Source organism: Aquarana catesbeiana, linkage group LG04 (genome assembly GCF_042186555.1).
Source record: "Aquarana catesbeiana isolate 2022-GZ linkage group LG04, ASM4218655v1, whole genome shotgun sequence".
Taxonomy (NCBI): domain Eukaryota; kingdom Metazoa; phylum Chordata; class Amphibia; order Anura; family Ranidae; genus Aquarana; species Aquarana catesbeiana.
Window position 1 is genome coordinate 19,133,169 of NC_133327.1, and position 25,473 is coordinate 19,158,641.

At 46.0% G+C, this 25,473-nt stretch overlaps 1 protein-coding gene across 2 annotated transcripts in view; it reads right to left on the reverse strand.

The window, feature by feature from the left end:
- The window catches only part of LOC141139085 (adenylate cyclase type 3-like), a 38,213-nt gene extending 14,232 nt beyond the window's left edge, over positions 1–23,981 (reverse strand). For both annotated transcript variants that reach the window (XM_073624890.1, XM_073624889.1), the window contains exons 1-10: positions 23,883–23,981; positions 17,712–17,842; positions 13,954–14,065; positions 10,628–10,755; positions 8,351–8,509; positions 8,075–8,240; positions 6,222–6,341; positions 2,534–2,676; positions 1,689–1,850; positions 314–401 (exon numbers count right to left, since the gene is read on the reverse strand). In XM_073624890.1, coding sequence (XP_073480991.1) covers positions 314–401; positions 1,689–1,850; positions 2,534–2,676; positions 6,222–6,341; positions 8,075–8,240; positions 8,351–8,509; positions 10,628–10,755; positions 13,954–14,065; positions 17,712–17,842; positions 23,883–23,909 — 1,236 coding nt within the window. In that variant the 5' untranslated portion in view covers positions 23,910–23,981. The remainder of the gene's footprint in view (positions 1–313; positions 402–1,688; positions 1,851–2,533; positions 2,677–6,221; positions 6,342–8,074; positions 8,241–8,350; positions 8,510–10,627; positions 10,756–13,953; positions 14,066–17,711; positions 17,843–23,882) is intronic.
- Between the last annotated feature and the right edge of the window lie 1,492 nt (positions 23,982–25,473).

Sequence of the window (25,473 nt, forward strand, 5' to 3'; positions counted from 1 at the left end):
CTCCTGGATCACGTCTGCAGTCTCTGACCATCTCCTGTATCATGTCTGCAGTCTTTGGCCATCTCCTGTATCATGACTGCAGTCTCTGACCTTCCCCTGTATCATGTCTGCAGTCTCTGATAATTCCTTGTCACAAGCCTGCAGTCTCTTATCATCTTATATTGCAAGTCTCCAGTCTCTCAAGCTATCTGTAGCATTTTTATGTAGCAATACATTCAAAGTGTGGCCCTTTTGGTGATGTCAGGAGCCGCACTTGAGGCCCCCTATAGCACAAAAGTTGACCACCACTGACTTAGACAAAGTCTCTTCTTACCCTGGGAAATATGGCTGCCAATGAGCAGATGGTGAGAACCAGGAGAAGGATTTCACCGATGACAAAAGTCACATAGTTGGCCACCAGCCTAAAAAAAAAAAAAAAAAGGACAAAATATTTATTGCAAAAGCAGAAATTTTACTTCCAGGTCAATCTCTGTAGAATTGTCATCACCTTTGGTGTCATCCTACTGATTGTTACACTTTTCTTCCAACCTACTTCCCACACCAATTAGCACTGCTGATATCCTTAGCAATATTCTGGGTGAGTTTCTTTAGCTGCACGAACCATTAATTATTTGGTTTTACACACAAAATTAAAACAAAATATATGTGTATATTTAAAATTATTACTTTTTTTTTTAATACTATACTTGTATCAAACAGTTACAGTATTAAACACCATCTCCAGGCTGCAGTGGCCTCTGCAAGCAAAACCCATTTGTTTCTGAATGAAGACTTCATCTATATACAGACCGAATATTGTTACAGATGAGGCATGAGCATACCAGGACTGAAGTAGTAAACTAAAAACTGATGTTTCAATTATCGGGGGCTGGTGGGCTTCCTGCTTGGATATTTCAACAGTAACGTCTCCCCACCATAGTCCTGAGTTTTCGGTGTTCCAGCTCATCTTGTATATTTCAATTATAGGGGGGCCCATGGGCTTGCCGCTTGGATACTCCAACAGTGAGGTCTCCCTACCATAAGTTCTAATCCTGTTACAAACTAAGCGACTCACTGCATGGATAGTGGGAACCCCTCATAATCTGCAGGTGCAGGTGGTGGGAGACCCTCATAATGGACACAGCAAGTGTGTAGACCCAGGAACTAAGTGCAGGAATGATGAGACCCCCTCATCATGGATGCTGAGCTGTGAAGATCCAAGAACTCAGTTTAGAGATTGTGAGAACCATTATAATGTGAATAACAGGTGAGCAGACTCAGGAACTCAGCTTAGGGATTGTGAAAACCCTGTATAATGGGCACAGTAGGTGAGAAGACCCAGGAACTCAGCTTATGGATGGTTAGAACCCTTTATAATGGGCACAATAGGTGAACAGACCCAGGAACTCAGCACATGGATGGTGGGAAACCTTTATAATGGGCACAGTAGGTGAGCAGACCTAGAAACTCAGCTCTGGGGTGGTAGAAACCCTTCATAATGGGCACAGTGGGTGTGCAAACCCAGTAACTCAGGGAAGGGATGGTGGAAACCCCTCAGTGCAGGGATGATGGGTACCAGGAACTCTGCAAAAATCTCACCAATAGAGTCTGCAAGAGAGGAGATATGGTCAAGGGTATTAACTCTCCAGAATCTACTGAACCCTTAAATATTAGTGAAATAGCCCTTGAAATCACCTCTATAGACTTACATGGGATCGATCAGCATCTGAACAACAGCAGTAAAGAACAGAACCACACAGGAACAGCTGAAGGCGGCCCCGCTCTGTTTCTCCTTCTCCACCGAGAAACGAGTCTCCATCTCCGGGTTGATGAACCTCATGGACAGGCGGTAGGTGTACTTCCCTTTTAAGCTGCAGCAAGAGAGACATCAACCAAATCACTGTTAAGTCTCCAGTATCACATCTATCAGAAATGTTCTTGGGTATGGAGTTAAGAGTGCTTAGCAAAAACAGTCATCTAGCTTAGTGATCGGTATAAAATGTTTATTCATTAAGGACATCAAATACAACCAATGTGTTTTAGGGGAAAAGCCTTTCCCATCTTCAGGGCTTAAAAGAAGGCCTGTTTTGGTCAAATTTGACCAAAGATGTCACCATCATTCATATTCTTCATATGGAGATGACCATGGCAGACTGGATCTTGATCTGATGAAGCTCTGCTCCACAATGCATTTATGACATCCCTTTACCCATTTCATACTGCTTGAACACTGGTTCAAGCTCGAATAGAAGGATCAATGTGTTCATTTGGACAACACAGTCTCCACGTGAGGTCTTTTTGGATTATGGTTTAGGCAAGGTCTGCTTTACCAAACATAAATGTTTCAGATGAATGGCGCCTAGGTGTGCTACATCACAAAGGGAACTGCAATGGGTGCAAAGTCCAGTCCTGCACTGGCAGCATGCCCTGGTGGTCAGTTTAGGCCGGTTATACTTCATAAGTTGTCAACCACTGGTGAAAGGTCTGGGTGGAAGTGGGTTGTTAAGAAGGTCTGGGGGGTGGGGGTCAGTTATAATACAAGCCAATAACTTACACTTGCACAGTCTCTCTCTCCAGGAGGGCCTCATTCAGCAGCTTGTTCAGCTCTTGCTCGTTCTGTTGGGCGTCGATGACTCTCTCAGCCAGGTCTCGGAGACGAAGGCGTCTGCGGGGGTTGGGGAAGGATGGATTCACCACCTGTGAGGGGCAGGATGACAAACATGGGATAGCCACGCTATTAGGATAGAATGCGCCAAGGATATGCAATACATAAAATGAAAGCTCATTCATCAGAATTATTGCCTGCTATGTTTCTTAACCGTAAGGCTAGTGAGGTTGAGGACATTTTTCTATTTGAGTAGTGATATTGAGGATTCTTTACTGTAAGAGTTTCCACCAAAGAAGTTGCAGCAAGCTACTCATCACCTGACTGCAGTAGGGTTGATGAGGATAATTTAGAGAATATTACAATTTATGTGTGATGTACATGTTTTTGATATAATTATGTATCTTCATGTGGTGTTTACATGATTTTAACTTTGTATAAAAAAAATAACTATTGTGACATTTTATCTAATTGGTACCGTTAATGTCCTTAATTTAGTCTGTAAGGGTTTCTTTTTGTGCTATTTACTATAGGAGTAGGCACATTGCAGATTCTTTACTGTAAGAGTAGGCATATTTTGAATTCTTTACTGTAAGAGTGACAGTTGTAGATTCTTTTATGTGAGTAGGCATAGTGTGGATTCTTTTTCTGTAAGAGTAGGCACGCTGTGGATTCTTTTCTGTAAAAATTAGCATATTGCCTTTCTGTAAAGACCGTCTTTAGTATAACTATGTCGATTCCTTGCTGTAAGTAAAAGTCTTCGCCCACCTTGATTGGCTGGTGTGGGAATGACGGAACTCCCATGCACGCGCAGCAGTTCGGAAATCTCAGCACACAGGCACAGTGCCAGAATGTATGCTGAGCTGCGCAGCGCCTTAGGAGCATTCAGAATGCATTTGCAGCGTGCTTCCATTGACTTAAATAGAATTGCAAACCAGGGCATGTTGCAGGCAAGAACAAAATTAACATGGAGCGACGTAACGTGCTGTGTGTATGTATATACATTGCAGCAGAGAGTGAGATTGTATTGTTTTTTTTTTTTGTTGCCGCTAAGATTTCAACTGCATGAACACAAAGGGAGGGTATTTACAAAAAGATTTGCAGAACTATACATTCTGCAAACTGTGCGAATAGAGGCCAAAGCAAATATTCTTGAGCTATTTTCTCTACAGGTCATGTGTCATAGAGTGGTTCACGTAAATACCAATTTATGGCCACTAGATGGAGCTGATGATCATGCAATATAAATAATAGTTTCCTATGATCATTGGCTCCATCTAGTGGCCATAATGTGGTATTCTCCCAGACCACTTTTTATTTTTTAATATAATAGAGGCTATAGCCTGATAATATTGGATTCTGCCCTGTTCACACAGAACGAATGTACCAGCAGGAGGGCTAGCTATGCTTTCTCTTTTTGTTTTTGTTTTTTTAGGAGTACACCCTAAATATTTATGTATACAAGCAAAATTAACATTCTTTACTATAAATAAGGTATTTATATAGCGCAAACAATTTATACAACCCTTTACATACTGTACATTCTCATCAATCCCCGCCCTTAGCCCCACGTTCACACTGAATCCGACTTTGAAATTGTGCGACTTCACTTGAAGTTGCACGATTTCAAAATCGCAGGTCAGTGCGACTTCACGCGCGACTTGGCTGACATCTGTGCGACTTCATTCACAGATGTCTATGCAAGTCGCACCTGAAATTGCAAAAAATAGTGCTGGAGTTTTTTTTTCAAATCAGTGCGACACCGTACAGTCAGCGTCGAACCGATTTGAACAGTTTCATTGCTGACTATGGGGTGCGACTAGTCATGTGATTTGGACCAGTCAAATCGCATGACAAGTTGCACCGGTGTGAACGGGGGCTCAAGGAGCTTACACTCTAGGTCCCTATTTCACATGCATAAACACACATACTAGGGCCAATTTAGACAGAAGCCAATTAACCTACCAGCATGTGATTGGAGAGTGTGGGAGGAAACTGGAGTACCTAGAGAAAACCCACACAAGCACAAGGAAAACATGCAAACTCTATGCAGATAGCGTCCTGGCCAGGATTAAAATTTTGAACCCTAGTGCTGCAACGTCACCATTTTCCAAAGAACTGGTCATTGTGGTCTCATCTCTGGTCAGTCAGAAGAAAGCTGGATTATGCACGGGGTAGCATTGTGAGTTGTCATGTAGAAGAGGATGACTCGGCCCTCTATTGTGTGACAGGAGAGCACAGTGACCTACCATATAACAGCCCTATTATCAATACAAAAGCTCTCTGACATTTCTGCCTGCAGGAAAAATAAAAATCATTGACAGCTCATTGTAGTCTGGAAATATTGTCCGAGTTTAACTGTCCAATCCTATGCCCTATGGCCAGGTCCAGAAAAGAGGATTTGCCTATAATATAGGTTTGGCTTTCTCGAGGAAAGAGTTCAATTCTTTCTACGTACTATAGAGGGATATAGCTCAATGGTTTACACCAGCCTTTCTCAACCTTTTCAACATGGAGGAACCCTTGATATAACTTTCTGGTCTCAGGGAACCCCTGCTAAAAAAACTCTTGATACTTTAGTGTGATGGTCAGTGGGGAAAAATGCTCCTTACACTTGCAGTCACTGGGAAGAATTACCCCCTTACAGATAGTTAAAAAGACCAATGGTGTCGGCGGGAACCTATCTGAGAGGCAGAAATTTCTAATTTCTCAAGGAACCCCTAGCAACCTCTGGGGGAACCATAGGGTTCCATAGAACCCTGGTTGAGAAACCCTGATTTACACTCTTAGTTTGTTAACTTTAATGAGAAAGCCTGAAGCCTGGGTGAAGTTGGAGCATCCAGGAGAGTCATGCTGGTTGGGCTTGGTCTCTGTTGTTAGAGGAGGTGGTGTCACAGATTCTCATGGCACCAAGTAGTCTGCATGCAGTTGACCAGGGGCAGCAATTGAGGCCCCTTATATCTAGTAAGTTAACAGATTTTTAGATTGTACTCTCCTCTAGGGCAGGGACTGATGTGATTGTGCAGTGATCTCTGTAAAGTGCTTTGAAATATCGGAGATCACAGGGCTGGAGATGTAGAGGCGGTCCGCCCCCAAGCTGACATCACATCAGCCCTATACCCATGGGGTCCCAGAACTTCCACTCTAGCCCTGTGAGCACTTCCAGAGGACGTGATTAGCTATCATTGACGGAACTGGGACACCTATGAAGATTTTATATTTGGCCACATATGTACTGTACTGTGAGTTCTAACATTTTGAATAAACTGCCCACTAGATGGTGCTTTTCTCTTTCTATACACACACAGGAGCAGTGGGGGAAAATCACATGCGATTCGGACAGGAATTGCACCACATTCATGTTCAAATAGATTCTTTGCAGTGTGATTTGCGCCAAATTTCATTTCATTATTGACGCAAATCGCATTGCAAAGTATCGGTTTTGGCGATAAAAAACGGTATTGGTGCAACCCTATTGTAATCATATAAGTTCAAAGACTAAACAAAAAAAAAAAAAAGCATAAATCACTAAGTGGGTAAATATATACTGCCTGCTGATCCCTTTGTGCTTGTGACACAAGTCTCAGTTGCTGTGTGCTGTATGGGTTTGTGCTTAGTGGCTATAGTCAGCACTCACTCTGGTGTCCAGCTCCTCATTCTCATCGGGTGTAGTACACGTGGTGTGGATACTTCCGTTACATTCTTTGGTGTTGATCAGCTGTGGGGAATTTCCATGTGATGATGTCAGGGACAGCTTCTAAATAAGGAAAAATAAAGACACAAAGGAGAGAAATGTTACTGCAAATCCAAACATTATGGAAAGGTATGTTACTGCAGATCCAATCATTATGTGATGTTGGTCTCGTCTATTATGACATTGCAAAGTAAAACCAGTCCAGGATAAAAACACAACACAAAAGAAAAAAATTAAAGAGTACTATAATGGGGGCAGTCTTAAATGAACGGGTTCTCACCTATGGACTGAAGAACAAGGTGAAAAGAAAAGGGTACCTATATGCATCCACCCCCATGCATGTGAGTTACCACACGTGCAATCAAAATCTAGTCCAAGGTATTGCCCGCATCCTCCACCAAGTGATAAAGGGGGAAGGCTCAACTGGTATTGGCAGCAATAAACCAGGAACAATCAGGTTTGTCCTACACTTTTATTCATTAAGGCAGCAGGGACACCCAGAAACAATCAGGTTTGTCCTACACTTTTATTCATTAAGGCAGCAAACAGATAAAGTTTCAGTGCAGGAGGTCTTTGTACAGCAAGTCCATAGCATAAAATGAACAAGACAAATGCTTGTCTGACACTGCAATAAAAAAAAATGGGCCACACACCAATAGGGCTCCATTTAATCCACTGACAGCACATATCGGAAAGGCTACCTATATGGGCCCATCCACACCTATACATGCGAGTTACCATACGTGAAGCCAGAATCTAGTGCAAGGTATTGCCCGTGTAGCACCCTCTACCTAGGTAGGTGCTAAAAGTTAGGATTTTTCGAGGTACAGGCAAATTTAGGCAGGTCTAGCTGGAAGCACAAGAGGTGTCGGACAGCAGGAGATAGTACTGCCGGGCAAGTCTTCAGGAGGGAACCACTGGTTGCAGCCAGGAGGGCTGGGGAATGACATGTGTAGGTTGTTAGGAGGACTGGAGAGGCATGCCAGAGAGGACTGAGAGGAAACAGTCAGAGTTGGGGTTGGAGCCAGTAGTGAGGATTGCATGTCATGGGCAGTGAAGTCAGGCTGCTGGAGGACCGGCAGGGCCTAAAGAGGACTCACTGGGAGCAGTAGTCCAGCAGTAGGACAGCTAGCACTAAAGTGACTTTCTATATTTTTGCTACATTATAGGGGCCTGCGATCCCTGCCTGCAAAAGGCTATTGCTAAGGCCTGGCTGAGCCAGTGTCAGGCCTAACCACCATGTGCTAGATGTTCCTGGAACCACAAGATAGGAAGAGAAGAGTTGTGCTGGAGGAGTCTGGAGACGTGTACAAAGAGTGTACCTACTTGCCCCTAGCAACTTTGCTATTATTTCACTGGGCATCCCATATTTCCCACACCCCATCCAAGTTAAATTCCCTCAATAAAAATAACAAAAACAAAGCAACGGACTGTTCATTGTCTTGGAGTGTCTGGGAAATGAATGCCGGGCCGGGCAGGGTGACAGGTGGGACACATCCCTTAGCAGCCCCTATGGGGGTACCGCTACACCCGCATCCTCCACCAAGTGGTAAAGAGAGCAGGCTCAACTGGTATTGGCAGCATTACACCATGCATGGGACAGGGACACCCAGAAACAATCAAGTTTGTCCTACACTTTTATTCATGAAGGCAAAGTTTCAGTGCAGGGGGGCTTTGTACAGAAAGTCCATAGCATACAATAAAACAGCTGCATGCCTGAGTTCCTCCACTGATTTACGGCAACACCTACCATACGAAGGCTGGTGGGTGCCCCTGATAATGTCCTTCATACTCACCACTCCATTGATGCCATTCTTATTGACTGGCTGCTTTGGTACGATGACCAGGTAAGTGACGATACTCTTTTCTCTCAGGTAGTCACACCTTGTGCCCCCTTCCCCCGGCTCCACTTCAAACTCCCCCTTCAGGCAGTCGAAGGTGCTCTGCGAGATGTGCACGCGGCTGTGGGAATTCAAGATGGAAAAACATCAGCAGGAGCAACCAAATTATTGGATGCACCTAGATATACATAATACATATACTGTATAACAGATGGCAGATCTTCTACTTACCCAGGAATGCCGCCGGCCTCCATCTTATTAGCCAGGGTGACGTCCGTGGACCACACATCGTACTGCCAACGCTTCTGACCCAGGACCCCTCCAATGACGGTACCCGTGTGTACACCAACACGCATGTCTACGTCTGTTTTGGTCTTCTCTCTGACGTATCTGATGGACGAAGAAAGTTTTAAGCTGGCCAAACACTAGTAAAACTTCATTCAATGTTTCATTTTTAAGAACTGTCTGACCTGAGTGTTCTCTGCCACAGTTCAACAACACTTACAGGTCTTGTCCCTCCTCCAGCCCATGAATGGACAGTGAAAGGAGAAGAACAGTAAAGAACTAATCTCTCTGTCACTCTGCTCTCTCCTCGTATCAGTAAGTCTTCCCCTGGAGGTAGGCTGTAGTAATAACTACAGAACTGTATAATTTATAACTTTATAAATTTATATCTGCCTGAAATTCTACTTTACATTTATTTTTCTTACAAGTAAATAAGAAATATCACAATATTAATATTGTGTACTCCAATAAGCGGATGGGGCTTAGGTCTCCTTTCCACATCATCAGGCCTTTGTTCACAGAACTCTAATGAGTCATCAGAGAAATGGCTCCCTTATAGAATGGCTCATTTGGAAGTTTCAATCAAACAGATGGAGCTGAAAAGCAAGCTGCTCTGTTGTCTTTTTTGGCTAACCCAATAATTGCTAAACTTTTAAGTACAAGGGCCCCCCCCCCCCCCCCCCCACACACACACACACACACACACACACTTTACATCGAGGAGTGTCCAATAGAGTCACCATTTCATCCAGGAGTGACCATCAGACTAATTTTACATCTAGGAGTGCTCATCAGGGTCCCCATTTACATCCAAGAGTGCCCATTGGAGTCCCCCTTACAACCAGGAATGCCCATCAGAGTCCCCCTTACATCCAGGAATGTCCATCAGAGTCCCCCTTACATCCAGGAGTGCCTGTCAGAGCCCCCACCTTACATCCAGGATTGTCCATCAGCATCCTCCCTTACATCCAGGTGTGCCCATCAGCATCCTCCCTTACATGCTGGAGTGCCCATAAGATTCCCCTTACATCCAGGAGTGCCCATCAGAGTCTCCCCTTACATCCAGGTGTGCCCATCAGCATCCTCCCTTACATGCTGGAGTGGCCATCAGAGTCCCCATACATCCAGGTTTGCCCCCTCTTAGATCCAGGAGTGCCCATTAGGGCCCCCCTTTATATTCAGGACTGCCCATCAGAGTCCCCCCTTACATAGAAGTGTGCCAATCAGAGCCCCCTCTTAGATCCAGGTATGCCCATCAGAATCCTTTCTTACATTAGAATCAGAAACCTTCCTTACATCCAGGTGTGCCCAGCAGAGCCCTTCCTTACATCCAGGAGTGCCCATCAGAGTCCCATTTTACATTCAAAAGTGTCCATCAGAGTCCTCCATTACAACCAGGAGTGCCCATCAGAGTCCACCATTAAATCCAGGAGCTCCCATCAGAGTCCTCCCTTACATCCAGGAGTGCCCATCAGAGTCCTCCTTACATCCAGGAGTGCCCATCAGAATGCCCCCTTACATCCAAGAGTGCCCCCTTACATCCAGGAGTGATCATCAGAGGGCTGGCTGGCTGGCATTGGATGTACCAGACTCCAAATTATGATACACAGATCACTGCCAGCCAGGGTATTCACATAGACAGATGCTGCAGGCCAGATAAAATCTTGTTGTGGGCCGGATGTGACCCTCAGGCCATACTGAGCTAACCCATAGTGATCTGGAAGTCCTTTGTCACTTTTGAAATGTTTATTTGCAAAACAATTAACATACATACAGTAGATGGTAAAACATTTTGTGTTGGTTTGTGTAGAGAAAGATTACAACCCCTGCCAGCTTAACATCTGCTGATCCTGTCAGAAATATAGAAAGCTGATAACAGTGCAGAAAAGTCAAAGAGCGTGGAAGATATCAGTTAGTATAGTTCCCAGGTATTTCTGTGGACTACAGAACGCCCCGACCCATGTTATGAAGATGAGGAGAGGAGGCTGTGTTCTGTAGTCCTAACACACTTTCTGTCCAATAGTGACAACACCACTCCTCCATAGATACAGTACATTGGGTAAGCGTTGTCACTGTAGGACAGGAAATGTGTTACTGGCAGGATCACAAAGTGAAAATGAAAGGGGAAAAAAAGGGGGAACGAATGCAAGCATCTCATCTAAACACTGGTAAGCTGCACTTTTGTTTTTAGATTTAAAACGTATAAAATGTTACGGTACTTACGATATGGCATCTACCATGGCCAGACCCATCATGATGGAGCAGTAGGCGTGATCTTCTCTGTAATCAGGGAGGCCACAGATGCAGTAATAACAGTCACCTAGGATCTTAATCCTCAACTGGTGATATTTCTACAAGATAGAACAAGACCTAATATTACTGTTCTAGTAAGTGTGAGAATATCACTGGGTAAGTCTGACTGTGAAAGAGAGAGAATCCAACCACAGATGAGAAATGACCAGATTCACCTGTGGCCCAGGAGATGGGAGGCAGGTCAGGTGAATATTGTCTGCACATTAACCTGACAAATTCCATTAGAAATAGTGGATATGGAAGCTGGAGAAACCTACTTTAAGACCTTCTGGAACAACGAACAGGGAAACTATCCCTCCAAAAGAGGCCCTCAACACATCCAGGCATCCTTGGGGTGCATCGGTCCTGGCACTGGCAAGGCCACACAATATCCTCATTAGGGTGAAAAGCAGAGACCAGTTTGGGTAAAAAGGAGGTCCTTGGCCGTAAAACTAGCTTGTCTTTAATTGAGATCAAATAAGGCTTCCTACCAGGCAATGTTGACAACTCCAGAAACCTTTCTGGCTATAGTAATGGAAAAGCTACCTTATGGGATAGCACTGCCAATGCAAAGGCCTGATTAGGTTGGGATGGAGTTCTTTATACGGTAGTACCTACAATATAAGTCCCACAGTTGAAGGGGACGGGACATCTGGGGGGGGGGGGGGGGGCAGCAATGTGTGAAACCCTTTGTGGGTTATGAATAAGCAAATTGTTAGGAAGAGGAATGCAGAAAAAGGACAGACAAACCACACACCTGACCTCTAACGGTACTAACGGCTAGGTTTTGTCCTACCCCCAATTGACGAAAGGAAAGAATGAACACTTCTCACCATGATGTTAATGTTCAGTGTACATAATGCAGGGGTCAGGGTTGGGTATCATACTCTACATAGTGCAGGAGTCAGTGTTGCGTAATGTACATAGTGCAGGAGTCAGGGTTGGGTAACGTACATAGTGCAGGGGTCAGGGTTGGGTAACGTACATAGTGCAGGGGTCAGGGTTGGGTAACGTACATAGTGCTGGGGTAAGGGTTGGGTAACGTACATAGTGCAGGGGTAAGGGTTGGGTAACGTACATAGTGCAGGGATCAGGGTTGGATAACGTGCAGGGGTCAGGGTTGGATAATGTACATAGTGCAGGGGTCAGGGTTGGATAATGTACATAGTGCAGGGGTCAGGGTTGGGTAACGTACATAGTGCAGGAGTCATAGTTGGGTAACGAACATAGTGCAGGGGTCAGGGTTGGATAACGTACATAGTGCAGGGGTCAGGGTTGGGTAACGTACATAGTGCAGGGGTCAGGGTTGGGTAACGTACATAGTGCAGGAGTCATGGTTGGGTAACGAACATAGTGCAGGGGTCAGGGTTGGATAACGTACATAGTGCAGGGGTCAGGGTTGGGTAACGTACATAGTGCAGGGGTCAGGGTTGGGTAACGTACATAGTGCAGGGGTCATGGTTGGGTAACGTACATAGTGCAGGGGTCAGGGTTGGATAACGTACATAGTGCAGGGGTCAGGGTTGGGTAACGTACATAGTGCAGGAGTCATGGTTGGGTAACGTACATAGAGCAGGGGTCAGGGTTGGGTAACGTACATAGTGCAGGGGTCAGGGTTGGATAACGTACATAGTGCAGGGGTCAGGGTTGGATAACGTACATAGTGCAGGGGTCAGGGTTGGGTAACGTACATAGTGCAGGGGTCAGGGTTGGGTAACGTACATAGTGCAGGGGTCAGGGTTGGGTAACGTACATAGTGCAGGGGTCAAGGTTGGATAACGTACATAGTGCAGGGGTCAGGGTTGGGTAACGAACATAGTACAGGGGTCATGGTTGGATAACGTACATAGTGCAGGGGTCAGGGTTGGGTAACGTACATAGTGCAGGGGTCAGGGTTGGATAACGTACATAGTGCAGGGGTCAGGGTTGGGTAACGTACATAGTGCAGAAGTCATTGTTGGGTAACGTACATAGTGCAGGAGTCATGGTTGGGTAACGTACATAGTGCAGGAGTCATGGTTGGGTAACGTACATAGTGCAGGAGTCATTGTTGGGTAACGTACATAGTGCAGGAATCAGGGTTGGGTAACGTACATAGTGCAGGGGTCAGGGTTGGGTAACGTACATAGTGCAGGGGTCAGGGTTGGGTAACGAACATAGTGCAGGGGTCAGGGTTGGGTAACATACATAGTGCAGGGGTCAGGGTTGGATAACGTACATAATGCAGGGGTCAGGGTTGGATAACGTACATAGTGCAGGGGTCAAGGTTGGATAACGTACATAGTGCAGGGGTCAGGGTTGGGTAACGAACATAGTACAGGGGTCATGGTTGGATAACGTACATAGTGCAGGGGTCAGGGTTGGATAACGTACATAGTGCAGGGGTCAGGGTTGGGTAACGTACATAGTGCAGAAGTCATTGTTGGGTAACGTACATAGTGCAGGAGTCATGGTTGGGTAACGTACATAGTGCAGGAGTCATTGTTGGGTAACGTACATAGTGCAGGAGTCATGGTTGGGTAACGTACATAGTGCAGGAGTCATGGTTGGGTAACGTACATAGTGCAGGAATCAGGGTTGGGTAACGTACATAGTGCAGGAGTCATTGTTGGGTAACGTACATAGTGCAGGAGTCATGGTTGGGTAACGTACATAGTGCAGGAGTCATGGTTGGGTAACGTACATAGTGCAGGAGTCATTGTTGGGTAACGTACATAGTGCAGGAATCAGGGTTGGGTAACGTACATAGTGCAGGAGTCATTGTTGGGTAACGTACATAGTGCAGGAGTCATGGTTGGGTAACGTACATAGTGCAGGAATCAGGGTTGGGTAACGTACATAGTGCAGGGGTCAGGGTTGGGTAACGTACATAGTGCAGGGGTCAGGGTTGGGTAACGTACATAGTGCAGGGGTCAGGGTTGGGTAACGTACATAGTGCAGGGGTCAGGGTTGGGTAACGTACATAGTGCAGGGGTCAGGGTTGGGTAACGTACATAGTAGTGCAGGAGTCAGAGTTGGGTAACGTACATAGTGCAGGGGTCAGTTGTGTAATGTATAGATTGTAGGGTTAGGAGTGGCTAATGCAGGGGTCTGGTTTGTAAAGTACAGGGTACTTTACACCAGATACATAAGATACCAGCGCTAGCAAACCAGATTTTTTTCCTTTTCCTTGTGCTATGAAGCATTTCCCTTGGCTGCAAAGATTATGTCACTTATTTAGAAGCAAGTAATGCTACATGGACTGCGTGCTCACTTACCGCTGCAAGCTTGTCGAAGCGGGCAAAAAGCTCATTTAACAGTTTAACCAGCTCCTGGGCGCTGCAGTATGAGGACAGCTGAGTGAAGCCCACGATGTCTGCAAAGAGTATGCTGCAGGGAGACAGAGATAAGCACAGGGGTTACCTCTGGTTGGTGAAAACATAGAAGGCACAGGCATTAAATATGGGTTGCCCAACAGAATCAACATTAACTGATGCTGATGAAGGCTCCAGGGCCTGTTGCATGATATCCTTGCTCCTCCTGTCCCTGGGGGTTTGTAAAGGAAAACCTCATTGGCTCTGTTTGAGCTAACGGCTAAAAGCTGTGGCCCAGTCTTCTGTAGTCTTATATTCTTTTTTTTCCTTCCTCCTCGGAACATTTCTTATATACATTGATGATGATTTTAGGTCTGTAAGCCGACAATTAATTTGTTTTAATCAAAAATCATACTGTGCGAATATCTGAGCATGTGCTTAGCTGTTGCAAATAATCCCCGTTATTTCCCATTATGGTCAGCTCCACCTAGTGGTCGTCATGTGATATTTTCCTGAAACACCTCACCCGGGAAAATACTGCCTTATGGCCACTAGATGGAGCTGATGACGATAGGAAATGAACATACACACGTTATGAGATTTATTTGCAACAGCTGAGGCATTCGCACAGTGAGTTTTTCTTTTATAAATAAACCCCATAATCTCATTTAGGCATATTAGCAACACCCTCTTTCATTTTATTAGGTTAGGTTGAATCTAGCAGCAGAGCCTGCCACTCTCCTGAAAAGCAATATTTGAGAGGTGGTGAGGAGAAAATATGTCACCTCCTTGGTAAGGGGTCTGATTGGTTGCTATAGGTTACTGCAAACTCTCACATCTCCTGTATATGGACTAGGCCCCACAGCCCGAGTGAGGGATTTGAGTGGTTGCTATTGGGTTACTGCACACCGTCATGTGTCCTGTATACTGTGTAGGATTGACAGCCACAGTTACGAATCTGATTGGTTGCTATGGGTTACTGCACTCCCTCATGTATCCTGACTAGGCCTGATAGCTTGAGTTAGGGATCTGATTGGTTGCTATGAGTTACTGTCTCTTTCACAACTTCCTGTTTACTGATTAGGCTTGACAGCCTGCATGTGGGATCTGATTGGTTGCTATGTGTTACTGCACATTCATATCTCCTGTTTACTGACTAGGCCCCACAGCCTGTGTGAGGGATCTGATTGGTTGCCATGGGTTATTACACACTTGCATGTCTTCTGCATACTGACTAGGCCTTACAGTCTGCATGAGAGATTTGATTGGTTGCTATGGGTTACAGCATGCCCTTATGTCTCCTGTATACTGACTAGGCCTGGCGGCCTCAGTGACAGACCTGATTGGTTGCTATGGTTACCTGTACACTCTCATGTTTCCTGTATAATGACTAAGCCTGATAGCCTGTATGAGGGATCTAATTGGTTGCTATGGGTTACTGCACGTGCTTGTGTATCCTGTATACTAACTAGGCCTGACGGCTTCAGTGAGGGATCTGATTGGTTACTGTGTGACTGTACACCCTCGTGTATCCTGTATACTAACTAAGCCTGACAGCCTGCATGAGTGATCTGATTGGTTGCTATGGGCTACTGCAAGCCCTCGTGTATCCTGTATACTGGCTGGGCCTGATGGCTTCAGTGAGAGATCTGATTTGTTGCTTTGAGCTACTTTCCCCCTTTCGTCTCCTTTTCACCGACTGGGCCCGTCAACAATGGATCTGATTAGTTGCTATGGGTTACCGCACACTCTCATATCTCCTGTATACTAACTAGTAAGGATGAGCTCAGGCGTGTTCGCAAAGAGCACGTGAAGAGCCCGCCAAGAAGTCAGCACTGCACAGCGCTAATCACAGGCAGTGAGACATTCCTCGATCTCTGCAGCCGCGCATCGGGACAATGTCTCACTGCTTGTGAATAGCGCTGTGGCAGTGCCAACTTCCTGGCGGGCACGTGCTGTTTGCAAACACGCCTGAGCTCATCCTTACTAACTAGGCCCAGCAGCCTGAGTGTGGGATCTGATAGGTTGCTATGGGTTACTGCACACTCTCATATCTCCTGTATACTGACTAGGCCCGACAGCCTGAGTGCGGGATCTGATTGGCTGCTATGGTTTACTGCACACTCTCATATCTCCTGTATACTGACTAGGCCCGACAGCCTGAGTGCGGGATCTGATTGGCTGCTATGGTTTACTGCACACTCTCATATCTCCTGTATACTGACTAGGACCGACAGCCTGAGTGTGGGATCTGACTGGTTGTTATGGGTTACCGTACACTCTGCTATCTTCTGTATACTGACTAGGCCCGAGAGCCTGAGTGTGGGATCTGATTGGTTGCTATGGGTTGCTGCACACTCTCATGTCCCCTGTATACTGACTAGGCCCAGCAGCCTGTGTGAGGGATCTGATTGGTTGCCATGGGTTATTACACACTTGCATGTCTTCTGCATACTGACTAGGCCTTACAGTCTGCATGAGAGATTTGATTGGTTGCTATGGGTTACAGCATGCCCTTATGTCTCCTGTATACTGACTAGGCCTGGCGGCCTCAGGGACGGACCTGATTGGTTGCTATGGTTACCTGTACACTCTCATGTTTCCTGTATAATGACTAAGCCTGATAGCCTGTATGAGGGATCTAATTGGTTGCTATGGGTTACTGCACGTGCTTGTGTATCCTGTATACTAACTAGGCCTGACGGCTTCAGTGAGGGATCTGATTGGTTGCTGTGTGACTGTACACCCTCGTGTATCCTGTATACTAACTAAGCCTGACAGCCTGCATGAGTGATCTGATTGGTTGCTATGGGCTACTGCAAGCCCTCGTGTATCCTGTATACTGGCTGGGCCTGATGGCTTCAGTGAGAGATCTGATTTGTTGCTTTGAGCTACTTTCCCCCTTTCGTCTCCTTTTCACCGACTGGGCCCGTCAACAATGGATCTGATTAGTTGCTATGGGTTACCGCACACTCTCATATCTCCTGTATACTAACTAGTAAGGATGAGCTCAGGCGTGTTCGCAAAGAGCACGTGAAGAGCCCGCCAAGAAGTCAGCACTGCACAGCGCTAATCACAGGCAGTGAGACATTCCTCGATCTCTGCAGCCGCGCATCGGGACAATGTCTCACTGCTTGTGAATAGCGCTGTGGCAGTGCCGACTTCCTGGCGGGCACGTGCTGTTTGCAAACACGCCTGAGCTCATCCTTACTAACTAGGCCCAGCAGCCTGAGTGTGGGATCTGTTAGGTTGCTATGGGTTACTGCACACTCTCATATCTCCTGTATACTGACTAGGCCCGACAGCCTGAGTGCGGGATCTGATTGGCTGCTATGGTTTACTGCACACTCTCATATCTCCTGTATACTGACTAGGCCCGACAGCCTGAGTGCGGGATCTGATTGGCTGCTATGGTTTACTGCACACTCTCATATCTCCTGTATACTGACTAGGACCGACAGCCTGAGTGTGGGATCTGACTGGTTGTTATGGGTTACCGCACACTCTGCTATCTTCTGTATACTGACTAGGCCCGAGAGCCTGAGTGTGGGATCTGATTGGTTGCTATGGGTTGCTGCACACTCTCATGTCCCCTGTATACTGACTAGGCCCAGCAGCCTGAGTGTGGGATCTGATTGGTTACTATGAATTACTGCACACTCTCACGCCTCCTGTACATGGACTAGGCCCGACAGCCTGAGTGAGGCCTAGCTGCGGTATACCTGACGTTTTCATGGCGGTACATGTACATAGTGTTGAACTGCTGTAGCTCCTTCTGCTTCTGGTCCTTCTTCATGTCGTTGAGCATCTCGTCAGCAATGTGCTTGGGCAGGATGGAGAGGAGGAGTCTCTCCTGGAAAAAATAAACATGACAGCCATGGTTAGAGCGAGATGTTCTTCAGTTCTAGGAAATTCTAGCACGTGGCGTAATGGATGAGGACTTCTACGGCCCTCCGGAGCCACCAGACTGTACAAACAGTGCAAGAGAAATCACAATGAGTCACCGCTGTCCTGATACAAGGCCGCCCACCCTTCACCCTTCTGGTCCACAACACACTAATGGCGGATAATTGCAGGACAACATGCGTGTACATTTGGGTGCCATTATCCTTCGATGGCACCCTAAAAACGATAAGATTCTGCCGTGATTGTCATGCAAAAGTATCGCGTGGCAATCGCGGCAAACTGCACCTTTACAAATCGCACAAAGCTTGTCACCCAATAAGGGGCAGAAGCTTCTCTTCGCGAGACAAACGCACATACGGAAGCCTATTCAAGCGAATGGGCTGCCCTATGTGACACTCAGAATCGTGTGAAAAGTGCACTGTTAAAAGCAGGGATGCTCACAATAATTGGGCCAGGGCCTTGAAGGCTTGATTTGCCTCGTGAGACAGTCAAGGCCGATTTGCCACTAAGCCCGGGTTCACACCATAATACGCTGCGCACCGCACAGGAGCGCTGTGCGTCCCTGTTCACCGTTTCAGGGACGAATCAGGGCCGATTCTATGCCTGAATTCGGCCCTGAAACGCAGCCAAAGACGCACGTTTTTGTGCAGTGCGCACCGCAGCCGCCCCGGAGATATGTGAACCGGCTCCATAGGGAGCCAGTCACATTCTCCTGCTATGCGAATTAGAGGTGCGGAAACGCACCTCTAATTCGCATAGGTGTGAACCCGGGCTGAAGGATAAGGGCATCCAAACGTGCACATTGTACTGTGATTTCTATGCGATTTGGAATCATGGGCAGAATCACAGCAATTCCAAATCGCAAAGTGTGAAAGGAGCCTTTGGGTCTCAACTAACTCAGGCTCAACAGAAAAGCACATAGAAAACAACTGTTTTCTATGAGCCCTTTTCACACAATAATGATGTGCTGAGCTGCATTGCATAAAAATTCTGCATGGGCTGCAATGCTGCGGTGCACATGGCTTGCAAAGCTGCGGTGCATAGCGTTGAATAAAATGCCATATTGTAACATTTCAATAAAGTAAAAAAAAAAAAAAAAATTGTAAACAGAGCAATACCTTGTAGCAATGCATCACATCCCCAGTGCACACACACTATATGGAGCATAATTCATGCAGGCTGGTGTGAGGTTTTTTTTGCCATATATTGTAACATGATGGAAATGTTTTCATGCAGCCTTGAAATGAAATGCCCACTTTAAGGCCGTTTCACTTGGGGCCATCTAGGAGCAGCGCATCCCTTCTGGCATTTTAGGACTCATTCAGACAGGTGTTGGCACCTCTCCTGCATGCTGAGCAGCTGTTTTCTGCTCCTGCATCCACCTTGGACCTCTATGACTTAGCTCTGGTAGGCTGGGCGAAACACGTTGGAGGTGTGGCCATTGAGAAGAACTGCGGCAGAGGCTGCTCTTTACCTTCCTTACACTTGAAGCTGATCGGTGTGCAGTGTTGATTGACCACTGCATCCAACTTGGAGCTGCGTGCAGGCAGCCAATACAAGCGCATGCAGATGCGCGGACACAGGCGCATGTCAAAATTTGACGCGGGTGCTCAGGTTTGAGCGCAGTCAGTATGCGTTCAGACCCATGCACCTGCTCCTGCCTGCATGTCAAATTCTGACATACGGCTATGTCTGTGTAGCTGCTGTGTCCGCTTGTATAGGCTGCCTGTGCGGATACAGAAAACAGTGGTTCAGCGCACAGGATGGATGTCAACGCCCATCTCAATGAGCCCTTGGCATGCCCAGGAGAAGCAGGTGCAGCATCCAGCCCCCCCCCCCCCCCCCTGCAGGCAGCCTGTCATAAGTACATGGCCTCATTCCCACGGGGCGTACTAAAGCATACGCCCATGCGAGGTCTGAGTTTGCCCATGCAGGCAGTCCCGTTGATGTAATTTCAGCGGTTGCTGCCAATCTGACATCCATGTGGATGCAGGTGCATGTCCCCGAACTCACACAGTGTGCATTAGTATGAACAAAGCCTAAGGCAGGCTGCACGGAGCTGAACACTGTACCAATTGGGTACCACAGACCTGCGTTCCAGACCTTGGTCCCTGAATGCACAGGGCCCTAAATGTGGGTACCACTTGGCGTTTGCCCCCAACCATTAAATGCGTCTTCAGAGGCCATGAAGGTGCCCGTGGATGCATTGGGCCATTGGTATTACTGACGCCAGACAAGTTATCTTGTTATGAAAAGTGGTAATGTTGTCACTGCGGGAGTTCAATCGTCAGTGAGCGGACAGCCGCTGGTGTTGGGAAACTTTCACAGCTGATAAGTGGATTTGGTCTATTACTAGGGTGAGCGTTATTCCAATTTGTGATACCGCAAAAGCAGGACGTCATGTCCGCTGCTGTAATGGTAAGGGTTCATTCTAGGGATCGACCAATATTGTTTTTTCGGTGCCGATAAAATACTGATATTTTGGCCACCTCTCAGGCCAATAGCCAATATTGTGTGCCAATATTTTGTACATTGAAAAACATTTTTTTTACACTTTTTATTTATTTTTTTTGTTTTTTTATCACTGTTATTGCTGTCACAAGGAATGTAAACATCCCTTGTGACAGTAATAGGCAGTGACAGGTACTCTTTATGGAGGGATCGAGGGTCTATAAGACCACAAACCCCAAAACATCAAGATCTGCGTTTTTGAATACTTTATATTTTTTTAAACTGACGCCTTTAACCACTTAAGCCCCGGACCATTTGGCTGCCCAAAGACCAAAGCACTTTTTGCGATTCGGCACTGCGTCACTTTAATTGACAATTGCGCGGTCGTGCGACGTTGCACCCAAACAAAATTGACGTCCTTTTTTCCCCACAAATAGAGCTTTCTTTTGGTGGTATTTGATCACCTCTGCGGTTTTCATTTTTTGCGCTATAAACAAAATAAGAGCGACAATTTTGAAAAAAAAAACAATATTTTGTACTTTTTGCTGTAATAAATATCCCCATTTTTGGGGATGAGACCAAAATAAACTTATTTGGTTCAGATGGTGTCAAGCCTGTGTGGTGGTACCAGGTGAGGAGTACAAAGACAAGTGTTTTTTGCCTACAGTCAAGCATGGTGGTGGGAGTGTCATGGTCTGGGGCTGCATGAGTGCTGCCAGCACTGGGGAGCTACAGTTCATTGAGGGAACCATGAATGCCAAAATGTACTGTCACATACTGAAGTCGAGCATGATCCCCTCCCTTCAGAGACTGGGCCGCAGGGCAGTATTCCAACATAACGACCCCAAACACACCTCCATGACGACCACTGCCTTGCTAAAGAAGCTGAGGGTAAAGGTGATGGACTGGCCAAGCATGTCTCCAGACCTAAACCCTATTGAGCATCTGTGGGGCATCCTCAAACGGAAGGTGGAGGAGTGCAAGGTCTCCAACATCCACCAGCTCTGTGATGTCGTCATGGAGGAGGGGAAGAGAACTCCAGTGGCAACCTGTGAAGCTCTGGTGAACTCCATGCCCAAGAGGGTTAAGGCAGTGCTGGAAAATAATGGTGGCCACACAAAATATTGACACTTTGGGACCAATTTGGACATTTTCACTTTTTCACAATTTTCAGGGGTGTACTCACTTTTGTTGCCAGCGGTTTAGACATTAATGGCTGTGTGTTGAGTTATTTTGAGGGGACAGCAAATTTACACTGTTATACAAGCTGTACACTCACTACTTTACATTGTAGCAATGTGTCATTTCTTCAGTGTTGTCACATGAAAAGATAATAAAATATTTACAAAATGTGAGGGGTGTACTCGCTTATTTTTTATGAATGGCATCAAGTCATGTGTCATTATGTATTATTGCAATAGCTGTGATTGGCTATCACATGGTACAGGTGTGCTGTGATTAGCCCTGTCTGTACCATGTGATCACAGGGACCAATCACAGAGATCACAACAGTACACAATGATTGGCTATGACTATAAGCCATTGTGTACATTTGACATGTGATCACTGTGCAGTGCTGCCAACCTACCAGATTGAAATTTACTGACACAACATCCAAATTTTACTGGCACAGCCAAGTTTTTACTGGAATTTTCCAAAAGTAGATATTAAGTTAAAAAAAATATATTTCTATCTTATTTTTGATATAGTAAGTAGCTCACGGGGCAAGAAATAAGAATGGGGAGGCACGCACACACATGAAACTGACTCTCACAATGACATTGACAGCAGTGTGCAGCAGCACAGATGATGATGACACCTCACCGACACGACGCGTCTCCTCCTGAATCACAGTCTCTCTCCACACCAGGTGGTCCCTTCAGTCCAAACAGCACTGACAGCCCCACTCCTGTCCCACAGACCTGCACACGAGGCTCCGGCCGCTCTGCTCAGCTCCCTTGCACCATCACACGACATGCTCAGGCACACCTGTGGTAGACCCGCCCCTGCCGGTGCTGCCCGAACACACTGTAGCAGGCACTTCAATAGTCTCGGCCGGCTCCAGACCAGAATTGTACATGTGCAGTATCAAGCCAACCGTCAGACATTTTTTTACTGGCAACTTCTTCCTGTCACTGGCATTTACTGGCAGTAGAAAAGTGCCTGTTTTTTACTGGCTGCCAGTATAAATACTGATGGTTGGCAACAATGTCACTGTGATTGGTCACAGCCATCACATGGTACCAGGGCCGGCCCGGTATAGCGATCTGTCTTCCGCTGTGTCTGGTGGACACAGCAGGTCACAGATTGTGCCACTGCACGGCCCCTGTTTTGTCACATATGGCGACCCATCACATTTGGCTTCCCGCTGGAGTGCGAATGCGCGACAGCGCCCCATATGCGTTCCAACACTTTTAAAACTTTACGTTTTAAAAGTGACAAAAACACTTTTTATTTTTTTAAACACTTTTAAAAAAGTGTTAAAAGTGACAAAAGTTTTATAAGTGTTGGAACGCATATGGCGGCGTCGCGCATGCCCACTCCAGCGGGCAGCCAAATGTGATGGGTCGCCATATGTGACGAAACACCCCTAGGGGACACACAAGGCACGCAACCGGGAGGGTGTCATATAACGTCCACCCAGAAGACAGAGGCTCCGGGGCGGCTGTAATTTTACAATAGACCAGGCAGGAGGTGGTTAAACCCTACACAGCTGGAATGCCAAAAGGCTTTTCTTAAACAAGGTTGGCCCAAGGCCATCTCAAAAAAGATCCAACTGCTCAACAGATAACCATACCAATCAAATAATACTTGGGAAGCTCGTGAGAAACATAGAAGGATGGTGCCAGAAAAAGGCCATCAATGTAGTCTGAGGGCCTACCATGTAGTCTGAGGGCCTACCATGTTGTCTGAGGGCCTACCATGTTGTCTGAGGGCCTACCATGTTGTCTGAGGGCCTACCATGTAGTCTGAGGGCCTACCATGTAGTCTGAGGAAATACCATGTAGTCTGAGGGCCTACCATGTAGTCTGAGGGCCTACCATGTAGTCTGAGGGCCTACCATGTAGTCGGAGGGAATACCATGTAGTCGGAGGGAATACCATGTAGTCGGAGGGAATACCATGTAGTCGGAGGGAATTCCATGTAGTCTGAGGGCCTACCATGTAGTCTGAGGGCCTACCATGTAGTCGTAGGGAATACCATGTAGTCAGAGGGAATACCATGTAGTCTGAGGGCCTACCATGTAGTCTGAGGGCCTACCATGTAGTCTGAGGGCCTACCATAGGACCTACCATGTAGTCTGAGGGCCTACCATGTAGTCGGAGGGAATACCATGTAGTCGGAGGGCATACCATGTAGTCGGAGGGAATACCATGTAGTCTGAGGGCCTACCATGTAGTCTGAGGGCCTACCATATACTACATAACTATTCCAAAAGGAGTTTGTGCACTAAGAATGTAATGACTATGACTAGCTTCAGAAGACCATGACATGACTAATGTTTTGAGTGAGACTGTAATTGATTTCCTTCAAACCTTCATTGCAAACCCAGATGGCATCATATTCTTGGGCCATTCAAACTCCGTGGTGTGAATTCTGATCCCGGATTCCACCAGAACTACGGCTTTAGAATCTGGCCTGTCAATCAAAAGTAAAACAGCCAATTAGGACTGCGACAAAGAAAAACAATTGTTGAAGAGCAAGTTAAATATACAAAGACACATGGCAAAATAATTGTATATATATAGTCCTGTAATGTTACATTCACACGGGTTACAGAAAAGGTGCCATGTACAATGGGGGAGATTTACTAAAACTGGAGCACTCAGAATGTGGAGCGGCTGTGCATGGTAGCCAATCAGCTTCTAACTTCAGCTCGTTCAATGAAGCTTTGACAATAAAACCTGGAGGCGGATTGGTTTCTATGTAGAGCTGCACCAGATTTTACACTTTCCAGTTGTAGTAAATCTCCCCCATACTGTCAGCGCCTAGCAAACACCCAGTCCAAGAAGGTGTATGGAGACAAATTGGCTTAATACACATTCCTGCTTTTATCGGACATTGCATTATGCCAGATAAAATGTTGAGTTCTACGTTGGGAGCAACAGCATCTTAATTCTACAGGCGATCAAACCAAACTCAGATCGGATGCTTTGGAGGGCATAGGAGAGATATGGGGTCTGAAAGACCCCAGATCTTACCATAAAGAGGACCTGTCAAGGCTCATGCGGTCACAAGGGATGTTGTTCATCCCTTGTGATAGCAATAAAGTTAATCCAAAAAAAATTTAAACCTCCTGTGTAACTCTGAATTGGTAACCTGTCAAGGCTTTTAAAGTGTCTCCTATGAAAATTTTTAGGTAATATAGTTTAGCGCTGTTCCACGGGCATACACAATTTTAAAGCATGGCGTGTTAGGTGTCTATATACTCGGCGGAACTTTTTTTTTTTTTTTACCAAACAACTGAGTATTAGACTGCATTTCTATGTACTAAAACTCAGTGTATTTTTTTCCTAAAAAGTTTGATAATTGATAATCCACTATGCAAATATCTTGTGACATAAAAAACTGCAACACCCACCATTTTTAATCTCCAAGGTCTCTGATTATAAAATATATAATATTTGTGGGTTCCAAGAAAAAAAAAAACGAATTGTTCCGTGTATGAGAGAGATGTCAGAATTGGCCCAGAATGGAAGGTGTTTGTTACCCCAACATTTCCTATTCCTGATATGTGCCTGCTGTACCATGTACTTGTATGAGAAAGTCTCCTGTTCTCTTTGTTTTGCTTCCTTTATGTGAAATCCCTGGTGTGTCTGTCAGTCCCTCTGCTTTCCTAATAAAAACTGACCACACTAAGCAGGAGAGCACAGCGTGGTCAGTTCTCTAGCTATGATGGGAACTCAGCCTGCTCTCCTCCAATGATCAGACTTGTCCTGACACCCCCCCCCACTGCACAGCTTTTCACTGAGAAGATCAGTGTGCTGCTGCTTCTCCTCCCCAAGCTCTTATGCAGCTGAGAACAGAGGGAATGTGATCACTTATAAAAAAGGCAACAAAGATATTTATAATTTTTTTATTTTTTATATCTATACACAAATGTTTTGCTTACCATTTCTATTTTAA